The sequence below is a fragment of the Saccharomycopsis crataegensis genome, assembly GCF_037102585.1.
Source record: "Saccharomycopsis crataegensis DNA, jcf7180000000072, whole genome shotgun sequence".
Lineage (NCBI taxonomy): Eukaryota > Fungi > Ascomycota > Saccharomycetes > Ascoideales > Saccharomycopsidaceae > Saccharomycopsis > Saccharomycopsis crataegensis.
The window spans coordinates 496,671-518,625 of record NW_027043819.1 but is presented as its reverse complement, the minus strand read 5'-3'; the positions used below and the strand labels follow the sequence as shown (position 1 = coordinate 518,625).

Below are 21,955 nucleotides of genomic sequence, written 5' to 3'. Positions count from 1 at the left end.
ACAATAGTCCAACCAAAATATCACAACTGATTAGTAACTATGATCTAATTAATAAAGCCATATGAGGAACTAACATCATGTTGCTCAGTAAGATATGAGAAAACAAATCACACTTTCAACCGCGGCTTAATAACCATAATATTCTTCCATACCAAGTTTGGATCCACCCTTATTTTTAATTCCTTGTCATCATCTAGGTTTGAGGTTCCCAGGTCATTCTGAGCTGCTATATCATCTCTTGCAATAATATACGCTCGCAAAATACATAATGATGCGGCAGCAACAAGAAAACAAATTCCAGAAAAAATAGCCACATCATTATATTGATTAACCGACTTTTCAGGTCTTTTCAATGCCAATCCAATTATGGGAGCCACGATACCTGCTCCACCAATAAATATCCAGGACATCCCAAAAGTCACCGGTGACCGTTTGAGTCCGGTTATTCTTGGAATTATTGCTCCCATGGCACCCCAAATAAATCCCATTGTAGCACCCTCGATCATGGAGAAAGCATAAATCGTGGCCAAGTTGCTAGCCGGTAACCACATTGCTAAACACAAAACCCCACAAAGTGAGTATGTTAACATTCCAATGGTGATGGAGCCAAATGCATCTGATAAATGCCCCAATATTGGTCTTCCGACAATTACTCCGGCAGCCATGAGAGCACTGGTTATCGAGCCTTGATCTGGAGAGTATCCCAAAGATTTAGTTGCATCAGCAATAACGTATTGTAAGGTCACATAGCTCAACATGGTGAAGACGTACCACAGAGCTAGCATCCAGAACGGGAATGAGCAGGCCACTAAATTATCCCATGCCGTGAATTTAGGTTTGATAACATCCCCTCTAGTCCGAAGCAATAATGAGCAAGTGAAAACAACGACACCAACAATAATTGCCTGGGCGCGAATGGCCCATTGAACAGACAGGATATCAATAATTCGCTGCAAAGCTAAGTTGAACATGAGCCCTCCACAACCACTGCCAGCGGCAGAAATCCCCATAGCAAGACTTCGTCTTCTGCTAAACCACTGGGGAATTATTGAAGGAAGATTGCTTGCCATCAAAGCAAGAGCAAATCCACTAAGGACACCCAGGGTTAGGTAAATTTGATAAATTTTCGTGCTGTAAGAGGCACACATGAGGGAAGCGAATTGAGCCAAGGCTCCAATACACATTATCATTCGGAAATTAGTGATTCCTATCAAGTAAACAATAAAAGGGGAGAATATTAGACCTGAGCCAAAGCAAAGACCTGAAATGACCGCGTAATCAATTTTTGTACCACCTTCATAAGTGTTGAATTGCAAGTAGTGAGCTAAAACCACTGAAAAGCCAGAAATACCACCCCAACAACAGCCATTAATTAGCATGCTACAAACCACAACAACCCAGCCATATCCGCCGTCGGGGATATCAAAATCCACAGATTCAGAAGTAGAATTAGTAATACTGTGCTTCTCAAGGTCGTTGCTGCCTGACCGGGGCAAGGGAGCATTATTCGACGATTGTGTTTGTTGTTGACTGTCTTCTACTATTATATTTTTGCAGGACATGATCAATCATTATGATTTGGAAAGACACAGATTGGGATAGCATGCAAACAGAATGGGTCCTGGCAAAAGTGCTGTTACATGATGACGACTGACAACAATTAATAGTTTAGTGTATGTGGTGGGGCTGATCATCATCGGAAAGATCACCGGAACGACTCTTTTTTTTCTTTTTTTTTTTGCTGACAATAACATTCAACTGGGAAAGCTGGTAATGGCCGGCTCTGGTGTGATAATTGTACAGTTTCTTGTTTTTATTGGTGTTTGTTGGACAATGCTATTCAAAAAAACCCTTTCAATCTTGACTGAATAATGGTGTTATCGCAGTTCCCTTCTGATCTGCTCGGGATTCCGTAAAGTGACAACCATAAAAATGGGTTTTCTAATAGATTGACTATTATGTCATCCCTTATCTTAACTTATCTTAAAACTTCATATTTTGACAGGCTCTTTGATCCCAATGGCCAATCGCTTAAGAGGGATGCCTGTTCAATAGATTATAAACTCTCCCACCGCCTTGGTATTTGGTTTTTTCCTAAAAAAAAAAAAAAGACGTCACCTAAAAAATTTCAAAGTTGAGCCTCATCATCTTCCTTCCAGTGGCAAAACCATTAAGCTTCATCATGACAACTGAAGTATCAATCCCTTCAATTCATCCTCCTTCCCCTTCTGCCAATGTTTTCAAGGATCAATGTCTTTTCAGCTTTCAAACTCCGGAATTGCCTGGTGGATTGAACGTTTGCCTCCATTGCTATCAAGGGTTTGCCCCACTAATTCAATCTGAAAATTCGAACTACACTTTCGCCCACTATTCAATCACTGGACATTCGCTTTATTTAAATATCCAGAAGTTTTTCCAGAAAGATGTTCAGGAAGAACAACTTCAAAAACGTTTGAAACTTGATAAAGTGCAAATCCTTCAAGAAAACGAGGATGATTACTACAAATCCCAATACCAATTGTTGGAGGTCGACAAAGATTCATATATACCTTTGAGTATTGTCCTGAACGCGACAGGTTATGAAGTGTTGAATTCTAACATATCGAATAATATTAAATCAACGATTGCGGGAATTTTATCTGCCACTTCCATGAGTTTGAAAAATGATATTCAATCATGGGAGCAAGAAATTAAGCCTTGCAGACACTCTGAATCTCTTGCGAAATTCATTCCAGAAAACTATTCTTTGGCAAAGCATTGCAGCAGCTGTGATGTTGATGAGAATTTATGGCTTTGTTTGCATTGTGGTAACATTGGTTGCGGGCGTCAACAGTTTGGTGGTCTCAAAGGAAACTCACATGCTTTGGCTCATTATGACCAAAATAACGACCACCCAGTAGCTATAAAACTCGGATCTCTTTCCTTAAGGCAGCAGAAGGCTGATTGCTACTGTTACCAATGTAATGATGAAGTAAAGGTCCCAAAATTAGCAGAACATTTAAAATATTTTGGTATTAATGTCGATTCATTCGCTGAGCAGAATGAAAAAACTTTAACAGAATTAAATATCCAGCAGAATTTGACTTGGCAATTCAATATGGAGTCTGACAATGGTGAGCTTTTGAAGCCAATATTCGGGGAAAACTTGGTGGGATTGAAAAACTTGGGAAATTCTTGTTATATCAATTCTACCTTACAAGTACTTTGTCATCTCAAAGGTTTTGCGGAGATTTTTTATGGAAAAGATATTTTCAATTTTGACGATGGCGCTCTATCCAAACCATTTGATGACTTATACTTACAAATGATTAAGATTTTTAATGGACTAGTGTCGAATAAATATTCCATTCCCAACGAAGATTCTACCGATTCGATAAAATGGCAAAAGGGGCTCAGTTTGCCAATTTTCAAGCAATTAATTGGGAAATCTAATGCAGAATTTGCCTCACCAAACCAGCAAGATGCGTTTGAATTTTTGTTATTCTTCTTAGATCAAATTGAATCCTACTACTGCAAGAACGTTGGTAAATATAAGGAATCTAGTTGCTTTAAAAGTAACCCAGTCAATGCCTTGAAGTTTGTTATTCACAATAAATTGTCTTTGATTGGCACCGAGAAATTTAAAGCCCTAAATGAATTGAATCAATACCTCTCTTTAAATATTGTTGATGAGGTCGACCATGTTGACGAAGACGGGAAAGTTCACTACAAACCAGTAGATATCAATAATGCGCTCGAATCATTTTTCAAATCTGATGAAGTTCTAGAACTTGATGGTAAGAACTTTGCTAAAACTTCGAAGTTGGCTTCATTGCCAGACACATTATTGGTACAAATCCAAAGAGCTAAACTTGTGAACTGGATACCAACCAAAATCGATGTTCCAGTGGTTATTCCTGATGAGACCATTGATTTATCGAAGTATACTATAACCGGGTCGCAAATTAAGCTTGATGCCCAATCCGAAAATTTGATAATTGACGAGGAAGACGCACCAGAAACATCGTCGTCAGGCGAAACATTTCAGCCAAACCAGGATGTTATGAACTCACTTTTGCAAATGGGATTCCCTGAACCTCGTTGCGTAAAGGCATTATACAATGTATCCAACTCCTCTAACCCAGAAGACGCCATGAACTGGTTGTTTGCCCATATGGAGGACGATGATATCGATGATCCGTTGGTGATCCCTGCAGGCGGTAATTCTTCTGCCCAAAATCCTAATGAACCAACGCAAGATGAAATTGATAATCTTGTGGTTATGGGATTCAGCTCGAAACTTGTCAGAAAGGCTCTTATTTTGAATAATAAAAATCCTGAGGCTGCCGTGGAGTGGTTATTCAACAACCCCACCGACGATGGAGAGATTCAAGCTGATGCTTCTACCACAACTGGTGCACCATCGTCCAATGATCAAGTGAAGAGTATCCTTGAATCCGATGGTATTACAGATGATGCAGAAGCAAACTACTTTTTAAAAGCCGTGGTTTGTCATAAAGGCAGCTCAATTCATACCGGTCACTACGTGACATTTGTTAAGCAAATGGTCGAAGGTACACTACAATGGGTATTGTATAATGATGAGAAAGTTGTATTGGCCAATGATGGCAAAAGCTTACATGAGATGAAAAAGAATGGATACTTATACGTATTTGTTAAAAAGGGTGGTAAAGATGATATAAATTGATATAAATAGTATAGAGAGCATGATTTCTAATGTAATGGTGTTGAAATTCATAGAGAATTATGTACTGGAAAATATTAAATGTCAATAAGATATAATATATAATATATATATAGATTGTGTCAATTTTTTTTTTACCCCTTCTTTTTCTTGTTTGAACGTAAAACAGTAGTGAAGCTTAGAATTAGGACCAAAATCAATGAGAATCTTGATGACAACCCAAGGAGAGAAAATACTGACATCCCAAAAAATCTTTTTCAATGGGTCGTTTTAATATTTTTTTTTCCTCTTCTTCCTTCTTGTAATCAAATGCTCAGAACTATTTTATACTATATAAGTCCACTTGTGTGATGACCAGCGGCTCTCAGGCCAGTAGCAGGCAGCCCCGGGGAAACGACATCCGGGGACAGAACCAACGCTATATCCATGACCGTATCGGAGCTCCGGACATCCTATCCGGTCAGACCACCATGATGTCGCCTAGTGAATTGCCCAAGTCCTGACAAATTTTGTTGTTCTATCGGAATCATGCAGGAACCTAATTATTTAGCAAAACTTTTTATCTTTCTCACTTCTCATTACTTATTACTGCGTCTAAACACGTCACTGTTATTCTATTTTATTATATATATAGGGTTAAACATCGCAAATTAATTATTGTCACAGGAATAAAATACTAACTGAGTTAAACAAGAATATACAACCATATCTCTATAAATTACAACTCCAAAAAAAAAAATAGACAATATCTCACTGGCAACAATAAAAGTTATCAATAAGTTAGTATTAGCTAGCGCCACTACTAACGCTTCCACGCTGTTTTTGAGTAACAAGCAATTTGAAACTGGCAATAACATTGTTAGCGCCTATGGTCTAACAGTAAACAGAGCTGTACTTACTTATAATACTTATAATAGTACCAATATGACAAAGAGGTCGGGTGTGTCTGTAGCTCAGGAATTTAACCTGGATCTGGCATCATTAGTTGTTACCTCTGCTGCTGCTTTATGGAAGTATGCGGGATCTGCCGGCTGTGTGGCATGTATTGTACCACTGTTTACAGGTATACCTGCTTGTGCTATTTGTGCTGGTGCACTCATAGGTGCGGCTCTAGTGCTAATTACGGATAATAACTCAAATAACAGTTAGGCCACAGGCACGTACAAAGTGAACTTTCAAGCGTCCACAACCTATCCAGTGAAACGAGAACTAGGCGGTAACATATTTAATGCGGAGCCACTGAAGATTGAAAAGGGGGATTTGGTAGGTTATACTTTGACTGTTAATGGTACATGTCATAATTATGTGTATATTCAGGATGGTAATGCACCGAGGACCGCCAATGAAATGCACAGCTTGGCACAGAGCAAGCAGGGTTAGCTGAGCTATAAACGTGATGAGTATGAGATATCATGGTCATATGATAACAATAATGAAGCATTATCGCGCAACAACTGGTTCAATCAGTTAATGAGTTTAGATAGTCAGGATTGGTTCGCTGACCACGTAGGGGCAGTCATGGCAATAGGCCCTACAACAAAGTATTGTATCAGTGCGGTGTACCCAGGTCAAGGCACTGCATTACACGATGAGATATACACTAACAATTATGGAGGCATTGATCTGTTTTGTAATGCCGATAGCGACAACTTTGATTCAGGCACAACGTGAGCTGGGTGGCTAGATGAATCATCAGGGGCACTGTGAGGCTGTGCAAATGTTTCGAAATCTGACTTTAGACTGAATAAAATATGATTCCGGTTTCTATATATACTCTAAACTGCGAGGACCTGGAGCTTACATACCTAAAAAAGAAGAAAGCAAAAATAAATAAATAAGTAAACAACCAACAAATGCCATGATATTCATTACTAACGAGATATGCAAATAAAAATACAAAAAATATCAAACTAAGAAATATGCAAAATAATAAGACCAACGAAGAAATCATTTTTTTTTTTTGAAAAAAAAGAATAACAACTGTAACAGTTATTTATTTTCATTCCACTCTAACATGTACCAAAACATTCATCACTTTCTTCACTGCCCGAATATGCCATGGCATCAATGACTCATTGTTGATGCTACTTTGGCCTATTTCACTATCAGGAGCACAAATATTAGTGAAGCCGTAGTCATTAGAAGAATATTCGTCACTTAAATCTCCTAATAAAGAGTTTACCGCCACCAAATTTCTAAACTGGGTCAACAACTCTCTCAACAAGCTCATATGGGTGAAGTAACTTGGATAACTTAGCAAGTTCACTTCAAAAGTTAAAAGACGCTCATCAGTAGTGTTATTCAAAGGCTTGATTAAATAACCTGTGCGGAAAGCAAACTTGTTGATAGAATTTGAAAGGGGTATAGAACTTTTCAAAATAACCCCATAGAATTCCTCGCTAGCACTCATGATTTTAATATCATGTGTACTAATCTCACCATTTTCTAAATCATTCAAACTCAAAGTCTCATTTGTAGACAATAGTGAATCATTTGCAATTACTGACTTACTTCCTTGATAGAAATCAGGGCTTTCGGCCGCATGCGCGCCATTGCTTTCTGGGGCAAATTTGTTGGTGCTCCCCTCGTCCTTGATGTGATCAATGTTGCTTTGAATTTTAGTTATCTCCGAATTATAATTAGGATACATTTTCTTTTTCGACGATTTCGCATGACCTGACCCATCAGTTTGTTGCAAGTACATTTTCTTGAATGGGAAAGGACATCCGAAATTTTTCAAAATCAACCTGGGATTAGAGTTAACTGTGACCAAAATGATTTGCACACTGGTTCCCTGCGATAATCTTTTCCAGTGCGCGAGTTCTTCGTCTATAATAACCCCATTCAACCTAGTCAACACCAAGAAGTATTTGCCATTATGATTTTTTGCAAACTCTGCAGTCTCTTGCCACATATCATTTGTAACTTGCTCAAATGTCTTTCTAATGCTATCCTTGCTATTGAGTTTCCCTCCATTGCCAATTTTTGATAGGCTGCTATTGCTAATTGGGTAAACATACCACGACCTAACTTTCCTAGTTCTCCCCCATTGATCGGACCAGCTAGCAACACACCAATTTTTGTCTGCTGATCTTTCGTACGCCAAATGAATATATAGTTCTTCATTCATCAAGGTGTTGGCAATTGGTTCTTTGGTTAATTGGAAGTTAATCTTTCTTGGGGTTCTATCCATTAACTTCGAAAAAAGTTCCTGACTTTCATCGGTATACTTATTGTATAAGGATAAGGAAAGCCGGTGAAAAAAATTCTGAGAAGGTAAAGTGAAGAAATTGTCTTTGAGGAAAGTCTTTGTTGGGAGGATTTGAAATGAAGGAGCATTCTTATCGTCAATCTGCGAAATTTGCGAGTGAAAATTGGAAAATACTGAAACTGTTTTTAAAATAGCGGACAAATCGGTAAACGTATTACCGAATAAAATGACAATTCTGGGAGCATCAAGATCATTAATTCGAACAAGGATTTTACCCAAAATATCGAACTTTTGTTTCATAGTTTCAAAGTATTCGTCCCCACTGTTTCCCTGGTAATTGATATTGAAGACTCCATTTTTAATGCGTGTCAAAACCTGTACAGTTGAATTGTCGGAACCACTTCTAAGCAGCTCAACCAACCCTCCAGAAAGCTCAAAATCCTCAAAAATTTCACGTCCAGAAACTAATCCAGCAGATCCCAACCCGCAACTTTCGTAGCTTTTCGCTATATTATTAACCATCATCAGAGAAATCTCTAGAATGTTTTTCGATCTTTTTGTCCCCGCAAACGGCTCATTGATTACAAACAATAACCTGATATCGTGCTTCTCATACAAGGGTGAAAATGACAATATTTTCCACATCTTTAGGGTAACCAAATCCACCGTCATTTCCTGGTTCATTCTTCTAACTTTGCATAAAGGAGGTGGAATATCGAACACATATTCCTGAAGTTCTTTTGCATATGCTTCGTTACCAAATTCTTCTAAATAATTGTCGTTCATCATGGGATCATCGTAATCATTGTTATCGGTGGAAATCAAAGAGTTAATAAAATCATACTTGTTTTCGCAGTCATCGGCAAGTCCAACATATTCGACCAACTGGATTTTTTTCATAGAGCTGAATAAACTGTTAATGACTTCTTCAATATTTTTGTAATCTTCCTGATCCTCAGTAAATTTTTTGACTGTCAGGGATGTTTCATCATTGAAATCGAGTTCATCAAAATAGTTTTCAAAATCGTTCATATCAATAGTATCATCCATGTGAGACTCCGTCGTAGTGGATTGTATCAAATCCGCCAACGAATTATAATCATCAAGACACTTCAAAGGCTCTTCTTTCAATTTTAAACTTCTGGTAATAATCCTCTCAATCATAGATCTATCAAATGCCAATGCATTAACCAAGAACGGCAAAATGACTTTCAAATCTTTTTCTGAAATTATTGGGTTATTATGAAAATATCGTTCTGGTATAGTATATAGGGGAATCCATTTGGTTGAAAATTGAATCCAGTTAGAGAAATCGTGATACCTAACGGTGGCCTGCTTTTTGGCTTTAGCGTTGTTGGAGGATCCCAAAACTCCACTGGTAGGTGTTGAAGAATTAGAATGCTCAACATTTGGAGAATTTGTGGTTTCATTAGGGGTTACTGCAGCACTTAACGGCGTTGGTGCCTTTGGTGCTTCACTGTACTTTTGGAACGTCTTGGTTTGAGGGAGTTCCGGGGTACGAATATTTTGATAATTGATATTAGTGTCTAATTTTGTATTGTCAATATTTTCCAAGGAATTGAAATTAATGCTTGAATCATCCTTGGTGTCAACTCGAGGGTCTAATTCTATGTCAAATCTTCCATTATTCAAAGAATCTTTTGCTCCCACTACCTCTGCTTGTAGCTCTGCAATACTATGTTTTGTCAGAACCGGATTTGGTTCCTTCAAACTGTCTTCACTATTATCTTGATCATTGTCATTTTTAATTACGTCTTGACTATTTCCTTTTAATATATTCTCATTACCCTCACCATTTTCTTGCTCTTTACCGCTTTCTTGTAGCTCTCCCATATCATAATCATAATCATCGTCGTCTTCATCTTCATCTTCGTCTTCATCTTTTTGACTATCAGAATCACTATCAGAGGTCAAATCTTCATCTGAAGAATGTACCACAATTGAGTAATCTTCGGATTGCACTGATGGACTGGGCAAAATTTTATTGAGATAGCCCTTGTTATTGATATTGGTCGAGCCACTGTGATCTCCGGAAATGTCGATTTTTGAGGTTGGCTTCATGCTATGAGGGACGTGAAATTTCCCACCTTTGTCATATTTGTTATCCACAACCTCTCTTATTACAGGATTAAACTTCAATGGAGAAAAAATACTTTGATGTGTTGACGCCGGGGTATTTGTAACCGGTAATGGGGCACCTGGATCATTATAAGGTGTCGATGGCAAACACATTTCATCTTTTGGAATATCAAAAGCTGGTTTATTATTATGTATTTCATTTAATACATTTTCATCCACATCCCTAGCCATTGGTGCATCACTTTCATTACCATCGATACTTTTAATGATTTCCCTGGTCAATTCAGATTGCCGAGTCTCTGACGGGGAGGTTTTATGTCGTATTTCGTTCATCATTACCTCTTCATGGTGCTTTTGCTCCTCAGGAGCCATCGCATCTTCATTGGCAATTACGTCATCATCGCTATCATCAAAGAAATTGAAATCAGCATCAGTAACTCCGTTATTTTCTCCAAAGAGTTCCTCATCAAGATCATTCCAATTGTTGCTATTTCCAGAATCATCTTGAGGTTCTTGGCTATCGACATTTATTGGTGTAATGGTTTTGTTGCTTTCAACTTTCACATCATCATCGTCGTCATCATTATCATCATTATCATACTCCACTTTTATTTCTTGAGAATCTTCTTCAGGTATTAGCTTTGCATTAGTTTCTTCAATTTCTATGTTGGCGGCGTCAATTTTCGTATCCTGCGTTTTTTGGGATGCATTCATGTTGGAGCTCACTTTTTCAGAAACATGCTGAAGATCAATAAAGTCGTCAACAAATTCAAATGGGTCGTTCACCGAAACCTTAATATTGGAGGAGTTATTAAAAAGTTCTCCTTTTTGAATATAACATAGGTCTAAGGGCCAAATGACAAATTTTTGATTTTGTACTGGCTTAAGATATTTGGATATTTGCGGGGTCATACCATTCAAATGGCGCAAATCAGGAATCAATTTGACCCATCTGATTTCATTAACTTTCTTATTAAATAATATCCCCATCAATACATGAAGCATTATAAAAAGGTTGTTGCAGTTGCTTGGGGTAGGAGCTAGAGAATCCATCAAATTATGGTTAGCAAAGTAAGCTCTGATGCCTGATGGAGCCAAATATAAAGCAAAGTTTGAATTATTAATGTAGCTGTTATTAATGCTTTGAGAGTTTATCAGATATAGGTATTTCGACAAGTTTATTAAATTTGAAGGCTTCGTAGCAATAGAAATGAGAACATCGCCGTTAAACGCAACTTGAGGGTCAACAAGCAAGAAATCCGAGAGTCTGTTTTGAGAATTTATGATAGACGCATCACCAAATGGAGTAATGCAGTTTTTGATTGACAAGTTCAACAATATTTTTTTCTTGATTGCATTTAGAAGAACTCTGTAGAGGAAATTGGGATACTTTGGGTCTCGGTTAAGTTGCGGGTCATTGGGATTGGCGGTGCTATTGGAATTGTCATTTGTTCCAGCGCTCGAAGATTGTAACGCGACAGAATAGTCAAGATTTTCACTATTTTTCTTTGAGGTATTGTTATCAAGACTGTTACTGGTATCACTGCCATGATTATTGTTAGAGGTAAAAATCATTGAGGGTAGTATAATGTTTGATTCTTTGCATTTCATGTTGAATTTCTCCAAAGGAACCGGAACTTCCTCATCGTTCAAACCAAATGCCCATAATTCTTTATTGGTCAGAAACAAGAGTCCCTCTTTATGCAGGTTTCTCATATGAAGCTCAGCTTCCAATAATATCTGCTCATTCTTTGATGGTACTGAGGAAACAAACACCGAGTACTTGATCTGGCGGATTTTTAGCACCCTGTAAAAGTTTGTGAATGAGTCTTCGGGATGTAGACCTGAATGCATTATTAGCTACAACACTCCCTTGTCATCTATCTGTTGAATGTTTGTGTTTGTGGTAGAGGAACAGTTGGGAGTTGTGGTGATTTCCTGGCTCCCTCATCACCATCGAAAACTCTGCCGGATCATGTGACTGCGGTTGGCTTATTTCTGGCCGTTATCACAAAGATAAACGATCAAAAATGGGTAGATCAGTCTCAAGAGTATCGCTGATTTTCGGCTTATCTGTGCGAAAGTATCTACTGTGATGAAGTAAAGATCGACCAAGACCTTTTTAAGGTATACAGACTAGTAGTTGAATGAAGGAAATTTGAAGCAAAAGCCAGTGGATGACCCCAGAGCTCTCATGTATGTGCTTGCTACCTTGAGTGCTTTCCAGTAGGGGGTTAGCGGAACCCATAGATAATACTCAAAATATCCCAAAGAAGCCCCAATATTGATTATATACAAGTTACTTTATCAATTACCTTGTACTAATGCCTTTTCAACTGTGTCTTTTCACAAAGATTGGCATGCAGCTGACGTTTTGCCCACTTTACATCCTTGCTTAGCCGTTGAAAGACAAACGGAAATTCTCTTTTTGTTCATCTCACAAACAATATAGTCGATACTGAACACACATGGCAAAGGATTGACTGTATTGGGTCTATCTAATCTAGTTGGTTTCCGCTAAAGACATAATAGGTAAAGTGGGGTGACTGTTGTCGTCACCGGACCGGAAAAATAAAATGAAACCAACATAGATCGGAAATTTTCAGCCTACCGCACAATCTGAACGACCGCAGTTTAATACTCGAAGGACGTGGGAATCAGTTTAATCACAGTTTGCTAGTGTGTCTATCATCTTTCTCCTCCATATCCAGCAGAGATTTGAAACTATATAACCATGTCTGAAACGATCCACCACAAACCAAGCAATAAGACCATCGATGTTCGTGCTCCTGTGGCAGATATCAATAATCTTCGGAAACTTAATGATTTCTACTGGACAGACAAGAAAGAACCACACACGTATCGACGCAAAGAAATCCTCCGCCGTCACCCTGAGGTATCGAAGCTCACTGGCCATGAACCACTCACCAAATATATCATCTTCTGTGTCGTGTCTCTACAATTTTTTTGTGCTTATTCATTGAGAAACACCCCAGTGTTCAGTTTTAAATTTCTTTCTATTGCTTACTTGATCGGGGCCACTGCAAACCAGAATTGCTTCCTTGCAATCCATGAAATGTCTCATAATTTGGCATTCAAAGAGCCTTTGCATAACCAACTCTATTCGATTGTTGCCAACTTGCCAATCGGTATTCCATATTCGGCAAGTTTCAAGCCTTATCATCAATTACATCACAAGTTTTTGGGAGATGTGCAATTTGATACTGATTTGCCAACACGATTTGAAGCAATCTTTTTATCCAACATCTTTGGGAAGGCGTTTTTTGCCACCTTTCAACTTTTCTTTTACGCCTTGAGACCAATGTTCATTACTAGTGTCAAATTCACTATAGTACATTTCCTTAATGTCTTGGTACAGGTACTTGTAGATTATGTCATGGTGGAGCAATGGGGTGTTAACTCATTATACTACTTTCTTATCAGCTCATTTCTTGCTGGCTCATTGCACCCTTGTGCAGGTCACTTCATCTCTGAGCATTATATTTTGAACCCTCCTACCAGTCAAGAATATATTCAGTCCAAATCATTATATATCAATACTGTGATGGAAAATGAAACCGTTCCTCCTCCAGAAACTTACTCTTATTATGGGATTTTAAATTTCTTTACTTGGAATGTGGGGTTGCACAACGAGCATCATGATTTTCCTTACGTTGCATGGTCGAAGTTATTTAAACTTAATGAGATTGCCAATGAGTTTTATGAGCCATTACCAAAGACCAAGAGCTGGGCATATACTATTGTGGATTTCGTGTGCAACAAGGATATTACTTTGTGGAATAGAGTGAAAAGAGACTTGGCGGATGCAAAGGCCAAGGAGAAAGTTGATTTGAACGTTAATTAGGTGGAAAGTTCCGGGAACTGTTTATTTCTGAGATACCATCTCAATTCTTGGAGATCATCTTGATGATATAGAATCCATTTTTTATTTTGTTCTCTAATAGATGGCACAATAGATGATACAATAAATGATATCTACGTTCTGTACTACTTCAAAGAAAGAATGTTTGTTGTACATTATAAAGATACGAATACTTCACCTTAATAGATTAAATTATTTTCCTTTGATAAAAAAGTAGGAATTATATGCTATTATGATATATTAATTAGAAATTAGAACTACAGGGCTCTGTAAACTGATTTTCCAAGAAAACAAGGTAAACTCCCAGAGATTGAGTTTCTATGCGCCCATAGGCGAGTGCCTGCAATTTTTTTTCAAAAAAAATTGTGATGAGCTGCAGTGGAAAGAAAATAAATCGATTGATCATAGAAAAAAATACAAATTATACCGCGGAAACTCAAAGACTGAACCACGAAATATAAACGAAGATGCTTACTTTCTGTCCTTACTGCTCGAACATGTTAACTGTGAGTATACTGCTACCAATGAGGTGAGACGGACGAAGTTCAGGGTTTACTAACGATCATATTAGGTCTCGAAGAGCGGTACAACAGGTCAAAACTGCTTTGTGTGCCCTACTTGTCCTTATGAATTCCCAATCCAGGGTGTCAAATTATACAGCAGAAAGAAGCTTGAGCGTAAAGAAGTGGATGATGTGTTGGGTGGTGACGGGGCCTGGGACAATGTGGATCAAACTGGTGCCCAATGTCCAATTGAGTCTTGTGGTGGTGATAGAGCCTATTTCTTCCAGTTACAAATTAGAAGTGCTGATGAACCGATGACAACGTTTTATAAAGTGAGTATTGCGCTGTTTGCAAAGATTGGTACTGTTTTGATATATTTTACTAACCTGGTAATATAGTGTGTTAGCTGTGGTAACCAGTGGAGAGAAAACTGATCCCTCCGCTTTATTGCTGTTGCTGTTGCTGTTGTTGTGTGTGTTGTGTACTTTTTCATATCACTTGTACTATATCATAAATCTACTATAATGTCGAATAAAACTCCATGAGGAAACCCTTTGCATTTATATCGCCCTCTCCGCTGTAAGGAAGCCCCTCGCTATGTGGTTGTGTCGCCCTGGCACGGTTTGCCTCCTCCCAACATGAGAGGTTCCCAATCGATGCTTCCTGGGAAGCGGGCCGCTCGCCTATATAAAGGAACCACGATCCCTCTGTCCTTCTCTTAAACTTAGTAAGCTTCGTATCAGGACTTTCTTGGGAACCAGCCAGCACCATTGAAAGTCCATCATCTTCCCTAATACACTCAATTAGGAAGAGTGCCACAGACAAGAAAGGGTGATATATATGTGGAAAAATCCCACTATTGCTAGACACACAAGCAACTTCCTCAGTATTGCCAATTCTTAGAATCAAAAACACCAAAATGTTTAATGCAAACCAATCAGTTGATAATAACCCCAAGAAAAACATTTATACTCAATTGATTAGCTTGAATAACGCTAATAATAACAGTGGCGGCACCATAACCACCGCTAATAACAACAATGACTTGTCTCTTTTCAGTAACAACTATAACAACGGCGTCAATTCTCAATTCTCCTTCTCTTCTCATGGTGCTTCTTCTTCCTCTTCTTCAGCTGTGGACACTACGAAAGTTACCCATTCTACTGGTCAAAGATCCCGTCATCAGTTTTCCAGCCCTAATGCCACAGCCAACCAGAACAATACCGAAAGTTCCATATATGGCATGGAGAATACCAGGGCTTCCCAATATTTCACAAAAGATTTTGGCACCACTGCCTCTCAACCTTCTTTTAATTCCACTTTACAGAAATTTGACATTAAAAATATTAACCAACCTGCACCTGCTTTCAATTCCAGTGTCCATAATTTTGGCTTACAAAAATTCTCCCAAAGTGATTCCGGGGTAGTTGTCTTTAGGGATTCCACCCTCAATATTTCTGATAGCAATGCTGTCGCTTATGTTTCCAATAACGGTGGCATTTTGAACTCTAACAATAGTCAAGGTTCTTCAACAGCTAAGTATGGTGCTTTCGGTGATAGCACAAGTTCTGAATCTTCCAATTTTATCCACTCTCCTTTGGGAACTACATATAAAGAGTCCACGATGGTTAATGATACAGATTTTGCCAATAACGTCCGCTTAGAAGGACAAATAAATGAGGTTCTCAATAGCAAATTACACCAAAGACAAGAGCTTGAAAAACTTTCCGAGGAACTTAGTTTGACAAAAGGTGGTGCTCTAAAGGAAACTGTTGAACTCAGTGGTGCTGCTATTAGATTGTATGCACAGTTGGTTGAGCACACAGAGTCTCAAGAAAGAAAATTAAAAGACACCAACGCTCGTCTTGAAGCCATAATGACTGCCATGGCCATCGCTCCACCAAATGGTATCACCAAATACGGGAAATATGATGTACAGGAGGTTGCTCACAGATTCTTGATTAAACAAGAAACTTTGAAACAAGAGAACACAGAATTTAAGAAATTGCTTGACTATGGAAAAGCAAAAGAACATGATATAATTATTGGGTTGTTAGTTAACGAAATGAAGACTTTAAGTAGGCAAAAGGAAAGATTAGAAAAAGAGATTGCAACAACCAATTGAACTCTTTTTTTTTTTTATGTTTTCTTTTTGAGATGATGAATCATATTGGATTCTTCTAAAAATAATCTTTCCAGATTTGTGACAAAACATTCTCTATTAAAATCCTTAATCCCCATATGATTATTTTTTCTTTTTTTTTTTTTTTTTTTTTTTTTTTTTTTTTTTTTTTTTTTTTTTTTTTTTCACTTATCACTTTATTTGTCGTTAAGTTCTTGAGACAATTTCTCAGAAGACTTTCTAAACCTCTTCATTTTATTTTATTTTATTTTATTTACTTAGTTGCGGCTGAAAGCTTAAAGATGTTTTTTTGACCATTGAATTACCTCAAAATAGGATTAGTTTGTTGATTTTTTTCTAAAATTTGTGGCTTCACCATGTTATGATTTTTTTTTTTTAATTTTTTGTCATTCATGTATTGTGTGTGTATTTTACTTTTTGACTGATACGGATATTGTTTCTCTATATTATTCTGTTTCTTTTCCCAAATCTTAAACCAAAAGGGTTAATCTTTCCAAAGTGGGATTATCGACTTGAGTCAAGACGCGAATGAACAAAAATCTGACGTACTCCAGGAGCTTCGTAAATACTCGTAATAATTTTAATGATACCCCTGAACAGAAACAAAAGAAATTATATAAATCTTTCGTGATGGATGATGACCCCCATTTATTTTCTTTTTTTTTTTTTTTCAGAAGGTGTACTTCATTACAATAATTTCAAGGCACATATATACATAGGTATCTTATAATACAAACATCTATTTCAAATAGCATGAAAAAAAATACACTTTATAGGATTGTTTGTAGGGATCAATGAACATGCATCTACAGATGCCATTATTTATCACTCCCCTCCAAGTAAGAGAAGGCTAAACCAAATATTAGATCACTTTTAAACCAATATCAGCCGCCGCCTTTCCTATCCTCTATTTAGCAAATAATAATTAAAAGTCGTAATTTATGTCTAGAGCTTTATAGCAAGAACGCACACATTAAATTGCGCAATATAATTAATCTAACAACGCAGTGACTTCAGTACCACTCTTCACTGACGCATTATCATCATCATCAGATCCATTGGTTTTGGCAACACCCACCTTAGAATACCCCAAGGCTTCCACTTCCTCAAGCATCTTAGATCTAGCTTCCTCAGTCAATTTACCAACATCTTCTTTGGTTAATCCTTCGGTTGGGATTTGGTCCAAACAATTGATCAAAATTGTCCCAGAATTAAAGATTTTTTCCTTAAAATTGATAAGGTTAGAAGTGTTACTCACCACAATAGGGAAAATCGGAAGTTGAGAATCAACAGCAAGATGGAATGCCCCTTTCTTAAAGGCTCCCAATGTCAATTCTTTAGTATATGATCTGGTACCTTCTGGGAAGATCCAAAGACTTCTGCTTTGCAGCTTCAATTTAGATAACGCATCATTCAAAGTTTTAATGGATTTTTCACGGTTGCTACGGTCCAAGAAGAAGGTGCCACTTAATGTCATGAACCAACCAAGGAAAGGAATCCATTGAAGTGATCTTTTGGAAGTGACAGTACAGCCCTTTGGGAAAATTCTACCCAAGATGAGAATGTCCAAAGTGGATTGATGGTTACCGATAAGAATCCCAGGAAGGTTATTAACAAGTCTTTCTTCATTAAGGACTTCGATCTTGATCCCAAGAATTCTAGAAAAGCTTCCATAGAAAGCCCGAGCAGTAGCCCATTGGCAAAGATGTTGTTTCCCAATAAGAGTTAGAACAATAGATGCCACTACCCCATAAATAGCACATCCGAAGAACACGTTCACCGCAACGAATGTCTTGAGGTAGAATTTGGAAGTTTGAAGAAATCCCATTTTTCTTTTCGTTGTATGTTATAACAGCTACCTATGGAGCAGAAGATGATTTAACGATACGAATCAGTTGTTTATTAAGATCTGGTAACAGAATAGACTTTAATCTGTTGGGCTTTTTTTTTTCTTTTTTTCTCTCAAATACTATGCGCACCAGCTGACCGGATCTTTATGTTGAGACCACTGCCCTACAAAACATGTCAATAATAGCATTGAGTATACAAATTAATAAAAGAGGGTCTTCCATTATAGTATATTTATATAATAAAATGCACAAAGTCACGCAAAAACATAAAATCACATGCTTTCCTTGCATTTATCAATGGCTGTTATGAGATCTGGTCCACTCTTAACTCTGATAAAATACACTTCAACCTTCCCGTCGTTGAAAATTGGAATTTTGAGAGTGTTCTTCCCAGCTGTTTCGTATTTGACTTCCTTCATTACGTAAGTGTTCAACAACACATTGTTGGAACCCTCACTACGCAATACCAAACGGAACTTCTTGGTTTCCTTGTTCTCAAGAATACGAAGGAACCCAAGCCCTTTGGTTACATATTTCCCATCTTCAATCTGTAGAAGCTTGGCTTTCTTGTTGTATGTGATCTCTTCATTCTCTTCTCCGGCAAACTTTTCGTCATTTGGCTCAGTAGAAGCTGCAGGTTTTGGTTGATCAGAAGGTTCTGAAGAACTTGATTCAACAGGCTTAGATTCAGTTGGTTTGGACTCAGCAGGTTTAGCGAATGAGAAGTTGAATTTACCAGCATTGCTATTACCGAAAACAGGGGCACCAGAGTTAGCACCACCAAAAATCGAACCACCTGTGGCACCACTGTTACCAAAAAGTGAAGCTTTAGCAGGTGTTTCAGCAGGCTTAGCATTAGCTGTATTAGAGAAGTTGAAGGCGGCGGTAGGTTTGACAGAATCAGTAGTAGTAGTTTTACCGAATGAGAAAGATGGGGTTGAGCCTGTAGTGTTAGATGGTGTGAACAGGAATGCAGGGGCAGCAGGTTTGGCAGCGTCTTCGTTCTCTTTAGTTTCTGTCGGTTCTGACTGAGGCTTAGATGCAAAAGAGAAAGAAAATGCAGGCTTGCTGTTGCCGTTGGTATCACCAGAAGCAGGAGCGGCTTTCATGGTACCAAAGTTGAAAGCAGGCTTTGGAGCGTCTGAGGTTTTTTCTGAAGAGCTACTAGAAGCAGCACTAGCTCCAAAGCTAAAAGCAGGCTTTTCTGCTGAAGTGTCAGGTTTGGAGCTCATAGCACCAAAATTGAAACCAGTCTTTGGAGCTTCTTCTGACTTGTTGGCACCAAAGGTGAAACCAGTCTTTGGGGCTTCTTCAGTCTTGGCAGTGCCAAAATTGAAACCAGTCTTTGGGGATTCTTCTGTCTTCTTAGCACCAAAAGTGAAGCCAGTTTTTGGGGCTTCTTCTGTTTTTTTGGCACCAAAAGCAAATCCAGTCTTTGGAGCTTCTTCTGTTTTTTTGGCATCAAAAGTAAATCCAGTCTTTGGAGCTTCTTCTGTTTTTTTGGCATCAAAAGTAAATCCAGTCTTTGGAGCTTCTTCTTTCTTTTCCTCTTCTTTCTTTTCTCCTACAATAGCTTTTTTACCCCAGGTGAAAGCAGTGTCAACCTTTGTATTTTTAGCAGTCACATTGGAAAGGGTGAATTCTGGACCTTTGATTTCGATTTCATCCTCACTATCACTATCACTTGTCACCTTCTTCTTTTTAGCAGCTGCTCCGAATTTAAAGACAGAATTGGATTTGGTACCAGTCAGTTGGGTGAACAGGAAGGTTGGGCCCTTGATCTCGATCTTTTCATCATCAGAATCATCATCAGAATCTTCAGTAATTGCAACAATTGCAGGTTTCGAGGCAGGTTCTACTGCCTTCTGAGCATCAGAAACTGGGGCTATTGATGGTTTTGGAATGCTGGAAATCTTTGCTGGAAGAGCACCAGGACCAGACTTAGACACTGATCCATCTCTGATTTGCTTGAAATATTTAATATACTTGTCACAGTAATCAGTGTAATCACCCAATGGAGCCTTCTTACTAGAGATAGTCAAAGCTTGCATGAAGTTCTCATTTAGAGCCTTAATTTGTGATGCGATTGAACTATGTTCATTGGAAGTTGAGGAAGGAGCAGTGACAGTGCTAGAAGAAAATTTAGATAAGGAGTTGACAGGGTAAAGATTACTAGTTGTGGAGGAGACTTCGGAATTTGAGGTTTTGAATTTTCCAAAGGGGTTTGGCTTGGTGCTTTCAGTAGTAGAGCTGTTGCTATTAGAAGAACCATTACCAAAAATTGAGGAAGTAGAAGATAATGACTGGCTTGCTGAGGCAAAACTCCCGAATGGGTTTGCCTTAGGTTTATCTTCATCAGCAGCCACCGAAGTGTTTTTGCTGTCTATCTGAGGGGAAAATTTGGCTGATCCAGTCAATCTTGATCTCGGCTTGAGGATTTTTCTTTTTGAGAGAATATCTTCAGAAGCTAACTTGGCTTCTTGAGGGACATCATCATCCTCGTCCTCTCCGCGCCTATCATCTTTTGTGGCTTGATAGTTAGCAGTTCTCTTGTTCATATTAGATGTTGGATAGAGATATTTTTTGTCTCCTCTTTCTTCTTCTCTTTTGCCTTATGAGCTTAGAGTTCCTCAGGTTCCAAAGGCTTCTCGTAGTTGTTTTTCATATCTATGTTATTTTTTTTGCAAAAGAATTTTTCACCCAGCGCACATTCTCTACTAAACGGACTCAGACGGACTGACATCAAAATATAAGCGATGTCTTTTGTGGATTTGCCACTTTATCCTCTTGTATCGTCCACAAAGTCCAAGAATTAAACTTAATATTGCTGAGAGAAAACATGTCAGAAGAAGATCAGCTGTTTCCAGTGAAACTTTATGTGTATGACCTTTCCCAAGGGATGGCTAGAGCAATGTCACCACAAATCATTGGAATACAAATTGATGCCATTTATCACACCTCTTTGGTAGTTCATGGTAAAGAATTCTTTTTCTCTAGAGGCATAAGCTTCACCAACCCTCCAGGAAGCACAATATACGGCCAGCCAATCGAGGTGGTAGATCTCGGGGAAACCTTCATCACCGAGGACTTGCTAAATGACTACTTGGATAACATGAAGGCCGAATACCATGAAAATAGTTACGACTTATTCCAACACAACTGCAATCATTTTTCTAACGAATTGTCAGATTTTTTGGTCAACAAACAGATTCCTTCAAAGATTCGTGACTTACCGAGCTTGGTATTGAGTACCCCAATGGGGCAAATGTTTAGTCAAATGCTTTCGTCCCAATTGACGGCGTACGCCACCTCCGTGGGACCAAACGATCATAGCTTATGAGAGCAAACTTGTAATGAATATAGAGACTTATTAAAAATATCTGATAAAATTGAGCTGAGTTTTTTGACTCTGATTATATCCAGAATACTGGGACGCTTCTATGTCCTAGTTTCTTTTCACCTACGTATACTTTCAGAGTGTTATATTTGATAGAACGGCTCAGAATAGAAATTTACATTATACAACTTTTGGAAACTCAGATTGAAAATGTAAATGCTTTTGTATTTCTGAAGAGTGTAAA

General features: G+C 38.1%; 11 protein-coding genes across 11 annotated transcripts; 7 read left to right on the top strand and 4 right to left on the bottom strand. All coding sequences in view use genetic code 12, as the record gives it.

The window, feature by feature from the left end:
- Positions 1-107: 107 nt before the first annotated feature.
- On the bottom strand, positions 108-1,562 carry DASC09_002250 (Mch2 protein; the record flags this gene model as incomplete). Its single annotated transcript, XM_064993828.1, has 1 exon — positions 108-1,562. One exon carries the CDS (start codon positions 1,560-1,562, stop codon positions 108-110), a length of 1,455 nt encoding a protein of 484 aa, XP_064849900.1.
- A 620-nt stretch (positions 1,563-2,182) lies between these two features.
- UBP14 (ubiquitin-specific protease UBP14) lies at positions 2,183-4,687 on the top strand (the record flags this gene model as incomplete). Its single annotated transcript, XM_064993827.1, has 1 exon — positions 2,183-4,687. The coding sequence occupies one exon, from the start codon at positions 2,183-2,185 to the stop codon at positions 4,685-4,687; it is 2,505 nt and encodes an 834-aa protein (XP_064849899.1).
- Positions 4,688-5,608: 921 nt separating this feature from the next.
- On the top strand, positions 5,609-5,833 carry DASC09_002230 (uncharacterized protein; the record flags this gene model as incomplete). The annotated part of the gene is made up of 1 exon (XM_064993826.1): positions 5,609-5,833. One exon carries the CDS (start codon positions 5,609-5,611, stop codon positions 5,831-5,833), a length of 225 nt encoding a protein of 74 aa, XP_064849898.1.
- Positions 5,834-6,154: 321 nt separating this feature from the next.
- DASC09_002220 (uncharacterized protein) lies at positions 6,155-6,355 on the top strand (the record flags this gene model as incomplete). Its single annotated transcript, XM_064993825.1, has 1 exon — positions 6,155-6,355. One exon carries the CDS (start codon positions 6,155-6,157, stop codon positions 6,353-6,355), a length of 201 nt encoding a protein of 66 aa, XP_064849897.1.
- Positions 6,356-6,683: 328 nt separating this feature from the next.
- On the bottom strand, positions 6,684-11,849 carry DASC09_002210 (Ssn2 protein; the record flags this gene model as incomplete). Its single annotated transcript, XM_064993824.1, has 1 exon — positions 6,684-11,849. One exon carries the CDS (start codon positions 11,847-11,849, stop codon positions 6,684-6,686), a length of 5,166 nt encoding a protein of 1,721 aa, XP_064849896.1.
- An 880-nt stretch (positions 11,850-12,729) lies between these two features.
- Positions 12,730-13,860, top strand: DASC09_002200 (sphingolipid delta(4)-desaturase family protein; the record flags this gene model as incomplete). Its single annotated transcript, XM_064993823.1, has 1 exon — positions 12,730-13,860. One exon carries the CDS (start codon positions 12,730-12,732, stop codon positions 13,858-13,860), a length of 1,131 nt encoding a protein of 376 aa, XP_064849895.1.
- Positions 13,861-14,345: 485 nt separating this feature from the next.
- On the top strand, positions 14,346-14,815 carry RPC11 (DNA-directed RNA polymerase III core subunit RPC11; the record flags this gene model as incomplete). Its single annotated transcript, XM_064993822.1, has 3 exons — positions 14,346-14,384; positions 14,450-14,713; positions 14,780-14,815. 3 exons carry the CDS (start codon positions 14,346-14,348, stop codon positions 14,813-14,815), a joined length of 339 nt encoding a protein of 112 aa, XP_064849894.1.
- A 485-nt stretch (positions 14,816-15,300) lies between these two features.
- MUM2 (Mum2p) lies at positions 15,301-16,506 on the top strand (the record flags this gene model as incomplete). Its single annotated transcript, XM_064993821.1, has 1 exon — positions 15,301-16,506. The coding sequence occupies one exon, from the start codon at positions 15,301-15,303 to the stop codon at positions 16,504-16,506; it is 1,206 nt and encodes a 401-aa protein (XP_064849893.1).
- Positions 16,507-17,515: 1,009 nt separating this feature from the next.
- SLC1 (1-acylglycerol-3-phosphate O-acyltransferase SLC1) lies at positions 17,516-18,352 on the bottom strand (the record flags this gene model as incomplete). Its single annotated transcript, XM_064993820.1, has 1 exon — positions 17,516-18,352. The coding sequence occupies one exon, from the start codon at positions 18,350-18,352 to the stop codon at positions 17,516-17,518; it is 837 nt and encodes a 278-aa protein (XP_064849892.1).
- A 294-nt stretch (positions 18,353-18,646) lies between these two features.
- Positions 18,647-20,932, bottom strand: NUP2 (nucleoporin NUP2; the record flags this gene model as incomplete). Its single annotated transcript, XM_064993819.1, has 1 exon — positions 18,647-20,932. The coding sequence occupies one exon, from the start codon at positions 20,930-20,932 to the stop codon at positions 18,647-18,649; it is 2,286 nt and encodes a 761-aa protein (XP_064849891.1).
- A 281-nt stretch (positions 20,933-21,213) lies between these two features.
- DASC09_002150 (C97 family peptidase) lies at positions 21,214-21,714 on the top strand (the record flags this gene model as incomplete). The annotated part of the gene is made up of 1 exon (XM_064993818.1): positions 21,214-21,714. The coding sequence occupies one exon, from the start codon at positions 21,214-21,216 to the stop codon at positions 21,712-21,714; it is 501 nt and encodes a 166-aa protein (XP_064849890.1).
- Between the last annotated feature and the right edge of the window lie 241 nt (positions 21,715-21,955).